Below are 21,990 nucleotides of genomic sequence, written 5' to 3'. Positions count from 1 at the left end.
AAGAAGAGCAACAGTGAAAAATAACTGAATGATCATTAGTGGAACCATAGTAATTAATAAGGAGAGAAGCAGCCTAGAACTAAGGAGAAACTTCCTGACAGTTAGAACAATTAATCAGTGGAACAACCTGCCTCCAGAAGCGGTGAATGCTCCAACACTGGAGGTTTTTAAGAAGAGACTGGACAGCCATTTGTCCGAAAAGGTGTAGGGTTTCCTGCCTGAGCAGGGGGTTGGACTAGATGACCTTCAAGGTCCCTTCCAACTTTACTATTATTATTATTATTATTATTATTATTATTATTATTATTATTATTATTATTATTATTATTATTATTATTATTATTATTATTATTATTATTATTATTATTATTATTAGGCTGCCCTGTACATACAATTTAGCAACATCTTTTGAATCCATTTGAGCTACCAATTTTGAAAAGTTTTTAATCAAAATTACTATCTGAGGTTAGCACCCATATACAATATATTTGCCCTATCCCTCTCCTAGAAACTTCTTTTCCAGTGGGAAAATGTCCCTTTCTTGTTTAAACAAAAAAAGTAGCTTCAAGTGTTGAATCACCAAATTTACTTAAAATCCTTCTCTTCTTGGAAGGATATCTAAGACCTTTAATAAGCAGGAAATCACCAAAGATGGCACAAACATAAATGTTTATAGAACAGCCAACATTTCTGAGGGTCAACGGTAAAGTAAAAATCTTTTTATTTGACTAGCTTAAAAAAATATATGAAATATAAATGCATTTTTAAAACAGCAAATAGATTTTTTTAAAAAATACTTCAAAAACAGCACTAGAGAGACAAATTCAGAAAAGGACTTTTAAGAAACGGAGAGGATAAAGAGGAAAAGTGCACTCTTTTTTTAATTTTTTTTTTCCTTGCGCAGAAGATTCAGTGGGAAGGAAAAACATTACTTTTGTCTGCATATCACCCCATAGTAACCTTTTTAAATAATGTAAAGAGGGGATTGGTAAAAGGCACCCCTCCCAGGTCAAATGATTATAGATCTGAGCAATTATTTTTCCAGTACAGCTGCAGCAAAGTCATGTTTACTGTCACGCTGATCAGAGACTGTTCTTTTTTTTTTCTTTTTTTTTTCTGAGTAGTTTTAACAGTCCCTCACTTGTGCAAGCTATATCCATCCTCCAGGGAAGTCTGGGCCTGTATAAATTACAGCAATCCGAAAAGGTGATATTTATAGCCAGGAATGAAAAAAAAAATCTTCCATCAATTCCATCCAGGAATCTGGACCAGCAGAGCAAGATGTTGCAATAAGTCATAGGCTCTATTGCTTCCCCCACAGGTTGTTACCAATCGGTGCAGATTTTTTTTTCTCCTGAAATTACTATAATCATTCATGTATGCACTGTTATTATTTCTTAAAAAAAAATAATTGTATTAAATTTTTAAAAAGTACAATTTACTTGTCTTTTAATAATAACATATCTATACAAGTTGAATAGCTGAGCAACTATGTTAATATCACATAAAAGATGAAATACTTTAAAATTATAACATATTTTAACATATAATTATAGTAAATGTATATATTATATAAAACAAGCTGTATGAAGAATAAAAAAATAAGACATGAGGGAAAAACCTATTTTAAATAGTCCTTGACTTACAACCATATATTTAGTGACCATTCAATGTTACAACAGCACTGAAAAAATTGACTTACAATCAGTTTTCTCATGACCGCTGCAGTATCACCATGGTCACATGATCAAAATTCAGGCCTTGGCAACTGGCATATATTTGTGGCAGTTCCCAGGGTCATGTGATCACCATTTGTAACCGGAGCTAGCTTTTGAGAAGCAAAATCAGTGGGGGAAGCCCACTTGATGACTGCCTGATTCATATAACAACTGCAGTGATTTGCTTAATGATTTTGGCAAAGAAAAAAAGGTGAAATGGGACAAAACTCACTTAACAAGTGTCTTGCTTAGCAATCACGTTGGGCTCAATTGTGGACGTAAGTTAAGGACTACCTCTATGAAGAGACCAAGACAAAAAAAAGATACTCTTCCCAGAAAACAACTGTGTTATCACAAATTACCATGACACCGCGGCAATGTCCCCCCATGTGTTAGTTTTATTGGTTGCTTTGGACCATAATTATCCTGTCAAGATACTTATCCGAGTTCTTGAGAGGTCTTCCCTGGCATCCCCCAGATTCACACCCATTGATGATGGGTCTGCAGAACCCACTGGAACCATCCAGAGCTTACAGGAGTTGTGTGTGCATAGCAGACACAACAATCAATGGCTCTGAGTTTCTTTTCAACCTCCCCCCCAACAGCAATAGCATATTAGTTCTGGGAGTTCTAGTCTTTTTGGATCTCTTTTTCTTCATGCTGTTTTCTTTGGCTTAATTTTGATCCCATTTTATTACCGGTACTTTTATTTGTTTTGTAAATTAGGCTGTTGGCATTCTTCCCAATCGTGTACCTTTTGAATCAGGCATGAGGCCTTCAAAGGCCCCATTCTGCAGGTGCGGCCTTGCAAAAGCAAACTTTCTTCCTCAGGTAATTATGGACGTTGTTTATCCCTTAGGAAAGGTCACACAGTGGATTCTTGTAAGTCTTGCCAGGTGGTAGCAAAACAGATTATGTGCACACATCCCCTCCTCTAACCTATAAGCTACTCCTTGGGGGGGGGACTCTTAGAGCAGCCAATTCTGAGACAATTATAGCCCTTTGTTTTTTATCCTAAAATTTTCACTGTGTCTCAAAAGTTACCAGGTACCTCATATGTCCCCTACCTCAAAAATATTTTATATCTCCGCCTGCCAATAATTTTCTCTTTGCTGTCCAGAGTCAAGATTGCAAGATGGGTGGCTCCATAAATTGATACAATAAATCAATCTAAAGACATCTGCAGTTTTGCCATCAGCATCAAGAAAATAATTCAGCGTGTATGATAAGCCGCCTGGGAAAGCTAAGGGAAATCATCAAAACAATTAAAAAATAAAAGTTAGAATATTTCGGACATGTGATGCGACACCCAGAAAAATACGGCATACTCCATTTAATCCTCCAGGGAAAGATTGAAGGCAAACGAGGTCCAGGCAGAAGAAGAACATTGTGGCTTCAAAATCTGAGGGACTGGTTTGGACAAAACTCAGCAGCACTTTTTCGTGCGGCTGCTGATAAAAACAGGATCGCCAACATGATCGCCAGCGTCCGATAACGGATACGGCACAAGAAGAAGAAGAAGTATATAAAACCTTCTAAAAGGCTCACTCCTCCCAATCAGAGCAAAAAAAGAAAGAAAGAGGAGCTAAGTCTTTTCATATGGCCCTATAATTGCAGATTTTACACCCTGCTGGTGTATCAATGCCAGATTTGCCAGTTTAGAAAAATCCATTCACCTTCAGCTCCAAATGCAGTTTTTAAGGGAAAAACAAGCTCAGCTGAGTTCTCATCCTTTATGTCATTTCTCTTTATCAGATATCTGGAATAGGAGGGACCCCCCCCCCCCATTATATTGAGGTTTCGGGAGTCAAAGCCAATCATGTTGCCCTTTGAAAACTCTTCCACTCTCTCGTGCTCTTGTGTTGCTTTAGCATCCATGGGTCTCTTCTAGGATGGGCATTGGATTTTGACCATTATCCTCCTGCTTTCCCTATTCCTGATCAACTCCATAGACTTCCTGAAGCATTATAATGCTGGCCACTGCTTCCTCTGACCCTCATTCACATATGCTTCTTGTCTTTTCTGCAAGGACTGTGGCTAACCACCCAACTGCAGTCATTGCTCCTGAGAATCCTCCCATTGCTGGTGGGCTCCTCAAGCATCACTTTTTTTTGCACTCTCCACATCTTTCACTTTCCTCATTGGAACAACCATCCATGGCAGAAGATTAGATTGCCTTCTTCTCTTCTCAAAGTTAGAGTTTCCATTTTGGTTCTTTCTCAAACCCACACCTTTCCAATTAGTCCCAATTACAAGGTTCTGTCTGGTTCCCCATTATGCTGAGTTCAATCAGAGGTATCCAAAAGTGAAACTTTGTTGTCTCTTCCATCCATATAACTATTCTGTCACCTGACACTCAAGTCACAAACTAGATACGCTTTTCTTCAGAAAGGGTTTATTCCACAAAAGTCTCCTTCTCAGCTGAGTAGGCAGATTTAGCAGACTGTTCAAGAGGACAATGTTTCAAGTCCTCTTCAATACTATACTACAATACTACTACTATTCACCAGTGGATGGTATTTTTATTATTTTATGATTTTGTAAAATGGTTTTGAAGGGCTACTATGTTCTCCAATACCTCTGTGAAAACTTTTTTTTTCTTCTCATGCTACACTGGGTTCCCTATAGGCTTCCAGGCGCAGTCAAGAAATCTGTAAATCCCTTCATAGCTTCATATGCAGGTAGTCCTTGACTTACAACAGTTCATTTAGTGACCACTCGAAGTTAGTACCAAAAAAAGTGACTTATGACTGTTTTTCACACTTACGACAGTTGCAGCATCTCCAGGGTTACATGATCAAAATTCAGATGCTTGGCAACTAGTTCATATTTATGACCATTAATGTGTCCCAGGGTTTATGTGATCCCCTTTTACGACCTTCTGACAAGCAAAATCAATGGGAAAGCAACATTCACTTAACAACCGTGTTGCTAATTTAACAACTGCAGTGATTCACTTAACAACTGTGGCAAGAAAGGTTGTAAAATGGGTCAAAATTCACTTAACTAATGTTTTACTTAGTAACAGAAATTTTGGGCTCAATTGTGGTCGTAAGTCGAGGACCACCGGTATTGCAACCTCTGTACTTAACTGTTACTGCCCATTCTACAAGTTCAAACATGGTCGGCATGCTGGGTCCCATGTATAAAATGTCATCTCGTGAGTCACATTTATTTTCTATCAATACCTGCCTTCTAAATACAGCATGTTTTGTGGTGGAGTATTATGTAGATGAAGGATTTGTCTGTACATTTTGATACTGTTTTATCATTTTGGTTTGTTTTACTGTTTTGCTGATGTTTTAAAGCCACTTTGCATGCCACCTCGAATCACTTTGCAACCGTCAGAAGAAATTTATTTATTTTTTATTTAGGAACCAAATTAATAAATGAGAAATAAACATCTTCTGACACATACCTTGATAATTCAGTTATTTCAGCTCAGCAGACGAGGGAGCAAGGTTTTTAACTTAACACTGGAAATCTGTTTTTTTAGAATTCCGAAGGCCTGTCTCTGCACTCCATTTAGGAATGAAAATGCCTTCCATTTCCCAACCCTTCCACCCTGAGGGTGAAGCCACACCTTTCCTTCAGTGTTCAAAGAGCACCCTCTTTCTCTTTGCCCTTCTCAATGGACTCGGCTGAGTCTTTTCTCCTCAGCGTTTTTTCCCAGAGAGCTGCAATGGCCAATCTTTTGTTACAAGCCAGCTAAGCAAATATGCCCTCTCCAAATCTGTGACTCCTCTGGATAAGATTTTCATTTTTATCCAGAGTCGTTGAGTGGGTCTTTGTTCTCTGCAAAATGGAAGAAGAGCCCTTTAGTTATCTTAGAAGTACAAAAATGGTTTGCTTATCTGTAACTTGAGTGATCATCTATGAATTCACACAACCTGCTCTCCTAACCCTGCAAGGAGCTAGCTGACTTCAGTATTTCTCTGGAGTCGTTGTATCAGTCTCTGGAAATGAAGGGATTCAGTGGGAGCCACGTCCAGTCAAATGGGTTATGTATGAGGGGTGGGTTTCCCATCAAGAAATTCCTTAAGCTCTAGAATATTTTCAGCAGGTCTTGAATAGGAACATACCCCATATGTATGAATTCACAGATGCCCATTCCAAGAACTTCAGTTAGAGACAAGGAACCATTTTTATGTGCAAAATTTAGTAGTCTATCTGTTTTCTACCAGAAGAGGGTCAACTGAATCAACTTAACAATTGGACTGGCCCATTCAAGGATGCAGCTGGAGAATGCAATACATTAAAGATTAACTGACTTAGATTGTAAATTACTAATTACTAATATTGCAAATACTGTATTTGCATGTAGGTGCCATAATTGATATTCCCAGTAATTTTTTTAATCAAACGTACTGTCATGTCAGATAAAACATTTTTGTTTTTCTAGCTCTAAAATGGTACTTATTTGCTGATCAGCAGTGAATCACGGATTAAATAGGAGACAATGAAAGTCTTACATATTACCAAAAGTATATCGGTGACAAACGAGTGTCAACACAAGCTAATGTTCTGTACATTTTTGCTGAAACACCTATTTTTGAAAAGATTTAATTCCCTGAATATAACAAATGCATTTTTTTATGTTTCATCCATGTTTACTTCTCTCCCCAATACAGAGAGCACGATCAGTGCAAGTTTAACCTAAAAGGAAAGAATTGTTTTAAATTAACTATGAAGGTTACTTCCAGAAATCCCCAAAGCAAATAGTCTGAGAAACTGAAGCATACAGTGTTGCTGTTTGATAGCCGTATTATTTATGTATCCAGCCCAAAGCTGAATTTCTATCAGATCTGAGGTCACATGACAGCTAGGTGCAGAATATAAGCAGTTCACTTTGTGTATGTTTCTAAAAGTCTATGTATTAAAGGAGAGTTTGTTTTATAACCACCAGAACTTTTGAAACAAACATTTCACATATACCTTTAATAATAGTGTACCCAGTTTCATAGAGCAATAGCCTAGTTACAAGAAAGAGATTTTTCTGATCTTTCATGCAGTGCAGAACATTCTTCTATGTTCCCCCATGAGCTTTTCACAGCTTTTTTTCCCCAGAAATACTGAAGAACATCTAAAATGTATAACGAACCATGGATTCTCTTGAATACTCACACAATACTTTGACAATTGTATCAAATTTTCAATTTTAATATCTTAAACCTTTAAAGATTTTAAGTGCAGCACTTACAATTTGTGACACATTTTCCCCTTCCCACTTGCAGGCTTTATAGGGGCTGGAGGGGGATGGCAGGTTTTAAGAGTAATGCTGTTTTATTTAAGCTGTAGTTTTTTTCCTATTAAAACATAATAAGTAATAATGAGCTAAATGTCCTGGCATGCACTGGCATTCATAGTCACCATGTGAATTCTTGACAGTCCTTCAAATATAGGAAGAGCTAATAGGCAGTGGAGAGTATATTTGTTCATATTTGACTAAATCCAGTTCTTGTTCTGTGTCGCAGGGATCCTGTATCGCAAGTCCTGTGCCTCCTCTGCAGCTTGTCTCATGACCTCTGCCGGATACCAGACTTTCTGTACTCCAGGGAAGATAAACTCTGTTTGTATAAGCTGCTGCAACACTCCACTTTGTAATGGGCCCAGGCCAAAGAAGCGAGGAAACGCTGGCACCGTGCCTAGGGCAGGAATATTAACAACCATGCTGCTGTCTAGCTTGCCGTTTCTATCACCCGCACATTGCTAAACTCTAAGAGAAGATTCCCTTTGTTGCCATCATTCTTCCTGTGTCACTTCTCTCAAAGGCACAGCTGGTTTCCATTGTGATGTTGTTGTTTGCTTTCCCAAAAGAAGAGTTTTGTCTGAAAAAAAGTCTCAACAACTTCATTACTTACAGAATAGATCTAGTTGTCTGATTTTTTTTTTCCAGTGTGCACTTTAAAACAAAATGAAACAAAGAAAAATAAATCAACAGTTCGTCCGTACAAAAGCACTATCATTCATGTTATTGGAAAGTAGTCTATTGAAATTAGCACTTGAACTTGGAGGGTACAGGTTGTTGGCTGTAAAATCTTTCTTTTGTTTTCCTTTATTGCTTCTTTTAGCCTATTGTGTATTCTATAACTTTTTTTATGAGTATTTACTACTCATGTTCACAAATGCCATTCTGGTTAACAAGACTTGGATCTATGCTGGTTTCCAGAGGCATTGTTCTCACATTGAGCTCCAGTGACTCGGGACTCTGTTTTGGTAAACTGGAGTCAATTTCAGCCTCATCCTGAAGAATATTTGAGGAAACCTTCTGTGTTCTCACATTGAGCTCTAGCGACTTGGGACTCTGCTTTGGTAAACTGGAGTCAATTTCAGCCTCATCCTGAAGAATATTTGAGGAGACTTTCTGTGCTGCTTTGGTGGAAGACTTTCGCCTGGATGACGTGAAGATCAATGGGCGTTTGGAACGATTGATATTGGCTGCAGAGTTTAAACTGATTGCCAAGTACTTCTTTTTGTTGGCATGCTCTATGGACAGGCGACATCGGAGGACTTGAAGAAAGACCTTCCGGAAATGTTGGGAGGAAATGTTGTACAGGAGTGGATTCACCACAGAGCTAAGGTAAAAGAAGATGTCTGCTATGGGGAGGAGAATAATATATGCCCTGAAATAAGAGACTGTCCAGTCTTGCTTGGGCCTGGCAGCCATCATGATCCTTCGAACTTGATTCGGTAGCCAGCATATTGCCAGTGTTGCAACAATCAAACCTGCAAGGGAGGAGAAGAGAGAAAAAGAACTTGTGAAACCAAATCATAAAATATTTAGAATCAGTGCTCCACTTACCGGCTAGGAAATGATACCAATTTTTCAGTGTTTTGCTTGACAGCATCTTCCGCCAGTAGCAAAATATGTTCTGAGAGAGACAGGAGGGGAAAAGGCAAGCCACGGGTTTCAAGGTCATTGGAGTCTGTATTCCAATAAGTATTGTGTAACATGTAAGGTAGCTTTTCTTTTGATCCTTGACATCGGTTAAGTTCAAGTGCTTTATTTCATTTGTACTGCATTCTTAAAATATTTTGCTATTGATACTCTGTTGCCTATTCCTCCTCCTCCTTTTCATTATTAAATAATACAGCCATATTAGAACAGGCAATATCCAAAAGCAGATCAAATTCCACTTATATTTTAAAAGAAAATGTGCATACAATTTGGCATTATTTTTGGTAACTTTTCTCCTACAGAAAATATTTTTATGTACAGTGTGAAAGGCTCTTTTTATGACAGAGTATATAAAAGGGTGTTCAGGAAAGAAGCTGCAATTGAATTAAAATAAAATGGCACAGAGAACAAACATTAACTGTTCCTGGAAATGGAATTTCTAGAGAACACAAAGTTTGTTCCAGGTTTTGCTATCCAGCTACAGTATTTTGCATTCGCCTATAAATGTGAGTATTTATTTCATTGAGGTTAAGTTAATTTTGTTGAAGAAGCATATTAAAATATTTATCCTTGACTTTCTTATTACTGGCAAGACAAGAATGCAAGGCTCCCAGGGCTGACAAAAAAAACTTACCGATTCCATAGTTTTAAAATATTCAGCATGCTTCACACACATTGTCTTATTTACCTGTTAAACAAACTAATGTGATAAAATAGTATTAACCATCCTGAACAATGGCTTGCTAAGATTTCCATTTTCTTAATCAACTTTTTAAGTGCAGGGTTAAACCATCTTTCCAGAATGGTAGTTGAGTATAACCTCTGATTTCTAACCCAATTTCAATTACTGAAATATTTCTAAATTTAAGAAAAATCACTATAAAATGAAAGATGCATTTGTAGTCTCCACCTTGATGGATGTTCATGGATGGATTTGAGGGAAAGAAATAAAATGTTCAGAGTTTTTAGCTTATTTACCCTTGCTGGGGTATTCCTTGTTTTAGAGCAAAGGTGCCTTATTGGTGAAAGAGAATAATTTATCCAAATGTTGGCTGTTCCACTGCAAGTTTTTCTTTGATTTGTGGATTTTTATACTATGCTTGCTAAAATTCTTACTTGCTTTAAAGCTAGTCCTACAACTCAATTTGTTTTATTAGAAAATGTGCAGGCTCTATGTTGCTTTTGTCGAAATGAATCTGGATTCTTACCTAGTCACTACTAAATTGTAAAATATGTATTCAATAAAATAATTGGAAAGATCCAGAATTCAAAATCAAAGACAAATTGTTTTGAAAAATGTAAGAGAGCAACTATGAATATAAGCAGAAGAAAATAGGAATTGGCAGCAGCACCCTGGAAGAGCCAGGACTGAACATAAACTGTGTGTAATAGATTTGTGAATCTTTTGATTTTAATGTTTACTTTTGGTTAATAAAGAGATTAATTTTTTGTAATTCTATGAAGTTTTCATTATGTTGAAAGCTTGGATTTCAGCATTTTGTACAAAATCACATATATGCACCCGCTACATTTATGCTTAACAGAAATTTGCAAAAACAAAAGTTTTAGAAAACACAGTAAATTACCAATTTCCTTAGGTGTATTCTTTATGACTCCTTATGGATGGTGAAACTATATTGGCAGATACACTAATTAATTCATTTTTTAAATCCCTGTTTGATATGCTTAGCAAAGTATAGAGTATAGAGTTACTAACATACCTCTTAAAGTTTCTTATAAACGTGTATGATTGAGGATGAACAGAGAGATAATTTGTCAAACACAGATCAAACACCAGAGCTTTAAAATTATTTTAAAGTAAGTTTCAGTTTGTAATATGTCTGACTCTATAACCAAGGTTAAGGCTATTGCTCTGCCTTAAAGGACTGATTTAGGTAGCAGAGGTGAGTAAATTTACAAAACTAAGAGTTGAGCAGCTGGGAAATAAAGGCATAGAAATAAATGCAATATGCTGTAATTTGTGCTAAAGGAGTAACTGTGATGTATCCATGGTTAGGGTTGCCATGATATCTGAAATTGGCAAGTTTATTAAATTATTGGTCACCAATCTTAGCAAGGGGTAACTCTTGGGCAGTCAAGATAGAGATTAGATAGATAAGATAGATAAGATAGATAGATAGATAGATAGATAGATAGATAGATAGATAGATAGATAGATAGATAGATAGATAGATAGATAGTGTAAATAAGGAATATCACAGGTTGGTAAGACGAATAGACTAGACAAAGAAGCAAATGAAGGCTAGAAAACACACACAAAGTTGAGTTTCTGCCTGTGATGCAAAGTTGAGTGTGCATATATTGTGAAATTTGGGATGAGCCATTTGCCCCAAGACCCTAAGCTAAGATTTACAAGGCACTGATCTGATGCGTATTTTAAAAATGCTTTTAAGAAGTGAGAAGCAAAGTATCCACTGAGCATCATCACTTTTATTTCAAGAACATTGCTGGACCCTAAAACTTTGCTAGAAAATAAAAATATAGGCTGCCGCATCCCAGTGTTAATGCTGGAAGTATGCAGGCTTGTAAAAAGCATTTTGATGAAGAGGCTTTTGAGAATGGGAAGAAGCATTTTTGTTCACTGGAGCTTTGTGTTTCATTATATCCTCCACAACAACAATATTGTTAAAACACTCATGTCAAAATTCCCCAAGTATCTAACCGGTCCTAATGTCTGGGACCCCTGACAATTCATATTTCTTGAAATTTATTATGTATTAAAATTATCAACTGGAAATAGCAAACATTAAACAAATCACTCTTCTGCTCATTATGCCTTGTTCTTTTTTAATCTTTCCAGGGACACTCATTCTGTTTTTTACTTTCTACTATTATAGTTTTTATTTTTCAGGATCATGACCTACCTATTGTTTGATGTGTCTTGCATTAAGATGCAGTAAGATCATGCCTTCGTTCCCATTTCTCTCTTCGCTCTCATTATCATTAAGAAGAACAAAAGATCAATGAGCCATGACACAGAAGCCACTGAAGACACATGTACTTAATGTGTGTGTGTGTGTGTGTAAATTATGGAATAACTAAATGACATTTTAAACAGTGAACCTTAAAAGTAGTTTTCTTTCAGGCCTAGTATCAGAAATGTCCTGATCTGAGAAATCTTTCATCCATCGGTAGTTTCTAGCAGAAATATTGAAAGGTTTTAAGACTCGGTCATGTGGGTCAACTTACCCTTTGTTGTGTGTTTTATTATGTTATTTTTAAAATCTTGGTTTTCCTTAAAAAGAAGAAGTAAAACACTTCTTAAAACCACAAAAGTGGTTTTAAACATGTGAGATTAAATAACCAGCAAAGTATATACTGTAACTTCATAAACAAAAATCCAAGAAACTGAAGTGGATGAATAAGGCAAAATAGAGTCAACCTATTTACCAAATAGGTTCTGTTTTTGTTAAATCGCACTCCCAATTTTTTTTGAAAAATGTGAGTAATATGAGGCCTTTCCAGCTAACTATAATTAGTTCCAACTCCCAAAAAACAGCATTCAATATCTTCTATGGAGTTTGGCAGAGCAAGCTAGCCAATTCCAGGATGCAATATAAGACCAAATCAGAAACATCCTTATGGGTCAGAACATGAAATATACAATCTGCAACATACTTCTGAGTTGCTTCCCAAGGTCAGGGCCTTTTTCCTACAAGATTGGAACTCTGTCTCTAATGTTGAAGGTAAAAAGTTAAGGAAATAAGGCTGCAGGTTTACTGGCTCTTCTTTTAAGCTGTGTTGTCTGTGGGGTTTCTTTGGTAAGGCATTCAATTAAAAATGTGGGGAAGAATTCCAGTTGTTACATCTTAAGTGAAATTTGTAATCGGCACTTAACACACATAATACTTTCTATACAATGTGTATAATGTACAAAATGCACAATGTATAATTAATATGGGCAAAATAATACTTTGTTTAAAAAAATGCAGCATGTTCAAATTTTGCTTTTTCCATTCATATACTTAACTGCTGACTTTTACTTAGATTATACACTATCCAAGTTCTTCCTTCCCTAGACACCTCATGAGGAACCAACTGCTTTATTCTATACAGAGGAAGTAAAAAAAATGAGTTGATTGTAACCTTGCACTGTATCGTAGAGGTTAGTGTTTCAAGGAACAGGCAGAGAACTCTTTGTGTAAACTGTCATCTTGGTGAGCACAAGTAATTGCTCATCTCTTGGTACCCCAGGAAAAAAACATTTCTTTTTTGCAGAGATGTGAATAAATGTTTGGAGCTTTGTTCCTTTAAGATTTAACCATAAACCTTTCTTTTCATCCAGGCTACAATATCATAAAATGTAACATTTTACTCTTCTTAATGTCCTTGTACAATCAACACAAATGGGATGGAGAAAAGATACTAATTGGCTCTATAGAATAACTATTTTTATATTGTGGAGGAAAATAGGCTTACACAATCCCATTGCTCAGTGTTCTTAGGAAACATCTGTATTGTTTAGATCAGTGTTTCTCAATCCTGGAAATGTCAAGATGTGTGTACTTCATCTCCCAGGATTCCAAACATGCTGGCTGTGGAATTCTGGGAGTTGAAGTTCACACATCTTTCTATTGCCACAGCTGAGAAACGCTGGCCTAGTAAAAAGTGCACTTGCCCTATTCCTAGAACATACAGAGTTGTCAAGGACTTACTGTACTTTGTAAGGATGCAGATTTAAGCAAAAACAAATGAAGTGGTCATTTAATGGTGCCCATCCATTTTGAACTAAGTCTGCTGTGTCTTTGCTTAAAGTAAGAAAATGGATAATGCATTATGCTAGGCAAGGAACTAAGTCCATACAACAAGCATTGAAGCTTCACTGTGACTTCTTCAAACAAATATAATAACACTGCGTGAAAGATCTGCGAGAAGCAGTGAATCTTATAGTCCTTTGCCCTACCATGAATGTAGTCTCACAAAGCAAGTAATGAGCACTTGTGAGATTTGACATAGCTTCTCTACTGTGCCTATGGAAAGCAGTGACTGCTAATGATGTGGGCAAAGAATTGTTGTGAGTTCCCTGATTTACAAATGATTCCATTGGATTTACAACTAAATAAATATACTCCTAAATAAATGCTGGATTACAGCATTAAATGTGTATTAATTTTCCTCAATTGCTTTTATTACCCACTGAAGAGCTTTTTTTACGCACCTTATAGGAGGCAACTCGCTACTGGCACTGATCTGAATACATTCCAGCAATATCTGAATAATATCTTTCTGCCATATATTTAAAGAATCATTAATGACATATCAAAATACCCTCTGTTTAAACCTACAGTATAATTTTGCTCATGTTTCAGAAATGCAAAATAAATTGTGATATCATATCAAGATATTTGTATTTTATTTCATGTAAGCTATAAAAACTTTCCTATGTTTTGATGGATTTATAAGCAACTTCAGCCAATACTGTGAATAAAAATTGAGCTGGGAAAAAGTACAGGCTGAAACAGTTCAGGAGGGAAGCTTGGTTAATACTCTGTGTACACACACACACACACACACACACACAGAATGTTTGGTTGTAAAGACCCATTGATTTCAGTAAAAAGGTTATGTCATTCCTGAGGCATTCCCTCTGCTCCAAATCAATGCATTTTACACAGATCTCCTTAAATGCACACACCTTGTTTTCACCAACAAATGTTTAAAATTCCCATTGCAGCTTGTACTATTCACTGCCTTTTGAATCAGTGATCATCTGCGGCTTACGTTAGTTGAGAGAGGAAGAAGTAGACACAAAATACAGCCCTGTTTTAGCAGAAGGAATGGGCACTGGGGTAAATCACTGAGGAGATCAGGAAGCACAAGGCCCTGGGAAAGGGAGTAAAGTTTGAAAGTGTTGGTGGCAGCACAAAGGACAACAGAGATGGCAGAAGGGATTCAGAGGGAAGTAAGTTGGGGAGCCTGCAAAGCAATTAGGAGTTTGAAGCCACAAGGGAAAAACCAAGTGACAGCAGAAGAAAATGAGAAAGAAGATTTTGCAGAAGGTAAAACGGCGAGATGGCTTGAAGGGCAAAGAGGCGGAGGCAGAACAAAGACAGAGAAGACAGGTGAGAAGTGAAGAGGTACAGATTTCAGCTGAAAGAAACAGCAATGAAAGGAAAGGGTCACATCAGCCATGAGAGGAAAAAATACTTTCAAAAGGGGAGTAAGGAGAAAGGGGGAGAGGGTAGAAAGAGAGGAGCAGCAAGTAATGAAAATGAAATCGAGGACATGTTAACTTATAATTTGGATTCAAAGTTTGCCAAAGGAAAGGGGAGCAGAGAAAGCAGCACCAAACCCTTTGTCTTCCCCCAAAAGTGGGGTGTGGTTGTATTTTTTATCCATTTGTGAAGGAATTTTCACATATTCTTCACAAGAGCACTACCAATGCCCGTGCTGTAGTTGACACACACACACACACTGGGACAGATTTTTCTCCAGACTACATGTGTTGTGCTATGCTGTATTGCCCATCTCACACCAATTAAACTGGAGGACTTTTGCTGTAACCATCTCTTGGGAGGCCAGATTGCACGAGCCAGTCATAAGGCAAGTGTTCCTGTTCGGTCCTGCTTTCTTGATCCTCCCCCATCATCGGGACAACCCAGCTGCCAATCAAGCAGCAGCTGCCAATCAAACAGCAGTGTTGACTAGGTAGGGGGTGTTTGGAGAGGAGACAAAACAAGATGGCTGCCTGGCAGTTCTGCATCCATAGATTTTTGTGGAGAACAGGCTGAATCAACAGAGCCAAACCCCAGGAGTAAAAGTAACACAAAAAACTAAGGAATTGGCAACCATGCTGAGAAAGGCTATAGAAAAGGAGCTGACAAAACGGGGTTTTTTTTCCCCTTTTCCCAGATCTGAAATGTAGGAAAGGTTATTCTAGATGTGTCCCTCAGCTAGAGGCAAGCTTTGGAAGAGGAGAAGAGCCAGGAAGCCCAGCCAGGAACACACAGCAGGAGAGGCAAAGACAAAGGTTAGGGGGGGGGAACCCCTGTTATTGTACTGCACCCATGCAATGCACTTTAACACATACTAATCTAAAATGTTATTACTATATGATTCTTGAACGACTTAAATCAATAAAACTTAAATTGAGAATGCAGTACATAAGCACGTGTGAGCATATCCCAGAATGCTGATGGTGAAACAAAGGCAGCTGAATTAAAAAATATTATTTTTTGGGACATTGACATGGAAGAAAAGGAAAGAAGAAAAAGAAACAAGAGGAAACGTAGAACGACAGCAAGAAGAGGAGGTAGACTTGTGTTTGAAAAAATGTATGTGAGAAGACAGATTAATTCTCCAACAAAATGAATGAAAAGTGGACATAAGGATGTAATTGTAAAACAAAGTTTTACAAAGTAAAAACAACATTGAAAAAAAATTGAGAGATGAAGATGGGAGAACCACCATGTCTATAGAGAGAAAAGGATATAGATAGTCCTCATTTAGTGACCATAATTAAGACTGGCACCTTGGTTGTTAAATGAAGCAGTCACTAAGTGAAAATACAACTGTACTTATGATCTTACTTCAGCTTTCCTTTACTTAGGTCATAAATGTCAGAATAGAATCTAAAGTTATTTTTTCATCACCATTGTAACTGAATTACCACTAAACAAGAGGTACCTGTAATGGCAAAGAATGCAGTCAAAGATACCAGGAAACAATACTAAAAAAGACAGGGCAAACATAGGGCAATTTTTATGGAAATTTTTAAAAATGTTTTAGAAGTTGATAAAAAATAAACAAGAAGCGTGTAACAAAGTGAAACCAATTAACAAATACAAGTACGTAATGAAATGATATAAGATGTAACTGAAGTGAGGGAATAATGTAAAAATATTTTAGAAGTGTATATGGGAATAATAGCAATAAGTTAAAAGTGGAGTGCTATATACTGTATGCTCTAAATCAGGCATGTCCAACCTGTGGCTCATGAGCTGCAGGTGATTCTAGACAGCTAGTAATGTGGCTCCACAAGATTATTTTAACAAGATTATGTGCATTTATATACATTAACTACTATATTTAGATAGTTTATATGCAGCCCAAAACAATTCCTCTCCACTCAACGCAGCTCAGGCAAGCCAAAAGGTTGGAGACGCCTACTCTAAACACTACAAATACTATATATGTTATGGGCAACCCCCCCCCCCCCCCCCGATGACAAGCATGAGGTTGCTGTGCAGATTGTTCAATGTGTACATGAAAGCTGTGTCTGTGTTCACAATTACTACTCATGCAGAAGGAAAAGTTGCCAAATAAATGTCAGAAGGATTAATACGTTAATTATGCCTAAGAAATTGTTTGGTAAAAAGAGTGCAGGAGGTGACATCATGCAAAAATTGGGAAGTGAATGTTGGTTGGATGCTAAGCAATGTGTATGTGTGTGTGAAGAGCAGGGTTTTGCTCTTTAACAAATAATTGAGAAATGTATGAATGTCAGAAAGAGAATTAATTGTACAACTGTTGATATAAAGGAAGAGGGAGTAGGATTGAATTGTAGGTTGTTTTGCATCAATACAGAATTGTAAGTTAGTAGATGAATGCATGTGATGGAAGTAAATCATGTGTAAAAATAAGTGCAGTGCTTGGAATGGCGCAATATTATTGTGCTGGGAGTAAAGCATAGACTTATGATGTCCCTTTGACTGGTTAATTTATTTACAGATCAGTGGGAGATTAGAAATATATTGGTTGGAGATGTAAAAATGTGTGTTCTTTTGTACTGAGATGATAGTTTTTTGTCTGAGACTGAATTATTTTTCAGGATTTTTTCTAAAACAAAAGTTAGATTCCATGATACATGGCAGAATAGAATAGAATAGAATAGAATAGAATAGAATAGAATAGAATAGAATAGAAAGGACCTTGGAAGTCTTCTAGTCCAGCCCCCTGCTCAAGCAGGAGAACCTATACCATCTCAGACAGGTGAATGTCTAGTCTCTTCTTAAAAATCTTCAGTGATTGAGCGCCCACGATTTCTGGGTAAGCTTTTCCACTGGTTGATTGTCCTCACTGTCAGGAAGTTTCTCCTTAATTCTAGGTTGCTTCTCTTTTTGATCAGTTTCCAACCATTGTTTCTCTCCTTCCCTCTGGTGCTTTGGTGAACAACCTGGCCCCCACTGCCTTGTGGCAGCCCCTGAGATACTGGAACATGTCTCCCCTATTTCTTCTTTTCCTTAGACTAGCCAAACCCAAGTCCCGTAGCTGTTCTTGTATTAGCTTTTTTGGTTGCTGCTGCACACTGCTTGCTCATGGTCAAGTGATCGTCCACTAGGACTCCAAGGTCCCTCTCACAGTTACTGTTTTTAAGCCAGGTCTCACCCATTCTGTATTTGTACCTTTGGGTTTTCCTGCCTCAATGTAAGACTTTGCTTTTCTCCACATTGAAACTCATTTTGTTGGATAGGGCCCATTGTTCAAGTTTGTCAAGATCTTTTTGAATCCTGAGTTTGTCTTCTCAGTTGTTGGCTACTCCTGTCAATTTGTTGTCATCTGCAAATTTAATGAGCTCCCCTTCAATTCCCTCATCTAATTCATTTATGAAGATATTGAAGAGTACTGGGCCTAAGACAGAACCTTGTGGTACCCCACTGCTTACTTCTCTCCATGTGGATGTGGTGCCATTGAGGACTTTGGAAAGAGACAATTTTGAAAAAGACTTATTGATGGGTGTGGTTTAAAATAGATTTCACTAATTTTCCTTTTCTTTTTTTCTTATTCCCTGCATTTATTGTGTTTTTGCTTATTGTTTGCTATTTTTGTAAATGTTGGTTAAATGAAAAGAGCTTAATCTGACTGGTACAATCCTGATGCTCTTGCTGCTTCTGAAGTTCCACACTGGTTGGAGATTATGGAAGAATGAACTGTGACTCCTAAATTACTAATGGTTTCTTGGAGGAAACTGATAAAATTGTTCCTATTTGTGAGACCTGTAGAATAATGAGCTCGTGCATACCGTCCTCATAATCTTTTCCAAAGTGACAAGTTTTCACAGTAGAGTAAATATCTTGCATTAAGTGGCAGCAACATAATTGTATCTCAATGGCACAGGATAGAAGAATTTGGCAATCGCTTCTCCCTTAAAAATTATTTTTAATTAATCTGAAATATTCCTCCAGGTAACCAAATACTAAACTCACTTTGGGTGATGACTCCCTTGGACTATTCCCCAGATACCTTCTTAGATGTCAGTCTGGGGGAGGATGAGTCTCCCTCTGGCACGTCAGGAACTGAGTTGATTGATGGCTCTGAACAGTCTTCCAGAAGGGACTTGGCTGTGAGGGAAAGCTTGCAGTGGCAACGGCCATTGAAGAGGAGGAGGAACTACCTTCTGTAACTGATTCAAGAAGACGTAGGGCAGAGAAAAGGCAGGAGCAGAGACGTTCAGCTAGATTACTCGAGAGGAGAAAGCCCCACCCATCTTGATGGGCTGCACTGGAAACTGGCTATTTATCATAGCAAACAGATGGAGGCGTTGCTGGGAACAAGGTGTTTGTTTTCTAGCTGTGTGTTTTCTGGTTGTCATGATTCCTGCCTCTGGATTGACACCATGTTTGGAATGGAATCGTGCCTTGGAAACTTTTCTTGCCTCATGAGCTTTCTTGTATGTGGATTTAAGTTTGCCTGGTAGATTTAAGTTTGTTTGGTGAAGTTATTTTTTTTTTAGAAACTTTCAAGTGCTTTGTGGACTATTTGGCCATTATTCTGTGGCTAACCTTGGTCTGTTCGTGGCTGGACTTAATTGGGACAGTTCTGGGTTCTGGTGAAGGGAATTGCTAGGGAATATTAATAAACTCACTAAACCACAGTTACGTGTGTGTATGAGTGAGCGGGGCAGCACACTTCAGTACTAACCGCAATTTTATTGAGGATTTAAAAACACAATCTAGCAAGCCACAATCAAAGCTCAGTGAAGAATAGAGTGATCTTTAGTGTTTGCTTCTCTCAAAATGACTATGCCTGCCTCTGATAAGGCTTTTAATTGTTACTTTTAAATCCTAAACCACACACTTTCCCACAGCAGCTTCTCTAGAGACCAATTATCCAATAGATCTGACTCATCTGATTGAATTTAGAATTACTGTCACAGGAGTACCCTAATGCATACATTTTTCATTATTCAATGCTAATCCTTATTAATTATTTCCATAATCACTCCATTCTCCTCTGATTCACAGTGAAGAAATGGCCTAAAAATATTAAAAACAGATTCTTTATGAATATTATTGGCATGAACTATGTTAGTCTTTGAAAAGAAGGATATTTTGGTCATTCGGTTCTCAACAACTGCGTCTGTACTGACATTTCAATGGTAATTTTCAGTGAAATATAAGCATATGGTTAGTTCAGTTCCAACTTAAGATCGAACAAAAAATGGACGTAGTACCGTTTTTTTAAATAACTTTCAAATAATTAGGCCTGTTTTGTGCACTGGAATTAGACATACAAAACAGCATTTATTTTCAGTTACTATAACCAGCCTCATTAAATCCCCTCGAAAAACTTTTTTTAAAAAATACCACAGATGCCCACATGTGTGTCCATTTTGCACTTGCTATTATTAAATCTTTGTCAGAGAACTAATAGAAAAGCTAGGAAAGAGACTGAAAAGAAATGGGACAACAAGAATGGAAAAGAAAAAAAGACTTTTAAAAAATAGCAGGAAGCATAATGCCACATAACACCAATTTGACAACCAAATGAACACTGACAAAAATTTTCTTGAGGGTTTTCTAAAACTTTTTCCAATTCAATGGGCAGTGAAGTTAGATAATTCCTTAGATCGAAGTTAATGTTGTTTCTACCACTGTGGTACAGTATCTTGAGAATACAGAATTTCTACAGTCCTTGTGAGTGTGAGAGAGAGAGCAACAGAAAGCAAGATAGGTTAAGAGAAAACGTAAGATATCGAAGTAAAATAGTTTCTAAGGATTTATAACTGAGAGTTTTTCACCATAAGAACGGACCAATTGTCTTAATAGGCTGCTAATCTGCAATATGACTTAGCCAGAAACCACATCTTACAATTTCTTGAGAGGGTAGTAACATTAAGTTCTGTAATGGTAGACCTGATATGCGTTGTTTTTCCAGCCGAGGATCACATTCAGTTGGTGAGATCAAGAAACAGAGTGCATTTGACAGAAACAGTGCTTCCAATATTTATTATCAAAAAAAGATACTTAAGAGCAGGGCTTTTTTTGGTCTAGAATGCACCAGAACAGAGTTCCGGCACCTTTTTTCGATGGATTTTCCAGAGTTGCCTTGAACAAAATCTTAGTCTTTTAGATACACTAAAAACTGAAGAGGTTTTTTTTTCAACTACAAAGGTAAACCTTGTAGGGTAGGCAAGGCGGATTGTATGACGTGTGTGAGTTCCGGCACCTTTTTTTTATATATACAAAAAAAAGCACTACTTAAGAGCTTTGCACAATCATCATATGCAGCAATGGACAATCTACCTACTGGAATGTAGTCAGGACCATAATAATAGAGAAGCCAAGAAAACAAACGGATCATCAAGCAAATCAACCCAAGAGTTCCCTCTCAAGAAATAAATGTCCAGGTGCAAATTATATATTTGAAACATGCTAAGATGATCTAGACTCCTGGAGGAAGTTCTAATGTTAGGTAGAAAGGTAGAAATAAAAGAAAAGAAAAGAAAAAAGAAAAGGAAGGAAGGAAGGAAGGAAGAAAAAGAAGGAAAGAAAAAAGGAAGGAAGGAAAGAAAGAAAAAGAAAGAAAGGAAGGAAGGAAGAAGGAAAGAAAGAAAGAGAAGAGAAGAGGATGATCTGCAACAAGGTGGGTGGACAGTTAAGTGGCAATGGGTGTACATTTGGAAGATCTGAAGGACCAGGTTAGGGACAGCTCATTATGAAGAAAATCTATGTGGTCATTAAGAATTGACACAGGTTTGATGGCACATAATCAGTCAATAATGATAAAGCAAGTTCTTTATATATACTAGGTGCAAACTGTAAATCCTGACACATTACATTAAAAAGTGTAATATATCTGGAAAATAACTCTGCTATTCAAAGTCAACAGTCTAAAATCAGTTTGTATTTCCCCAAATATACGTCATACAGCCAATAACTATGTAATCTCACAGCGCTATTTATAAGAATATGCTGCATTCCTTTCTTCCTAGACCTAACTGAACACATTAACGTAGATCCCATGACTGGACACTCAGAGAAAGTAGACTTCAGCGGAAGCACTCACTAGCTATTCTTCATCAACGTTTAGGAGAATATAGTGGAGTCCAAGTAGTTCAAGCAAACTAAGCCTTACAAGCTGGAGTTTTCTCCATGAAGAAACCTGTTCGCCCAACTCCTCAATAGCCCATAT

The 21,990-nt window shown here is 37.3% G+C and overlaps 2 protein-coding genes across 2 annotated transcripts; one reads left to right on the top strand and one right to left on the bottom strand.

Annotated features, from left to right (window-relative positions):
- Positions 1–7,167: 7,167 nt before the first annotated feature.
- LYPD1 (LY6/PLAUR domain containing 1) lies at positions 7,168–7,766 on the top strand (the record flags this gene model as incomplete). Its single annotated transcript, XM_015829035.1, has 1 exon — positions 7,168–7,766. A coding segment is annotated over one exon (264 nt), but the record flags the coding sequence as incomplete, so codon positions are not given.
- On the bottom strand, positions 7,765–8,566 carry LOC107299687 (G-protein coupled receptor 39-like). Its single transcript, XM_015829034.1, has 2 exons — positions 8,521–8,566; positions 7,765–8,444 (listed from the first exon to the last, which is right to left on the bottom strand). Exons 1-2 carry the CDS (start codon positions 8,564–8,566, stop codon positions 7,828–7,830), a joined length of 663 nt encoding a protein of 220 aa, XP_015684520.1. The 3' UTR covers positions 7,765–7,827.
- Between the last annotated feature and the right edge of the window lie 13,424 nt (positions 8,567–21,990).

This window comes from Protobothrops mucrosquamatus, unplaced genomic scaffold (genome assembly GCF_001527695.2).
Source record: "Protobothrops mucrosquamatus isolate PMUCROS unplaced genomic scaffold, P.Mucros_1.0 scaffold5280, whole genome shotgun sequence".
Taxonomy (NCBI): domain Eukaryota; kingdom Metazoa; phylum Chordata; class Lepidosauria; order Squamata; family Viperidae; genus Protobothrops; species Protobothrops mucrosquamatus.
This window is presented reverse-complemented; position numbering and strand designations above follow the sequence as displayed.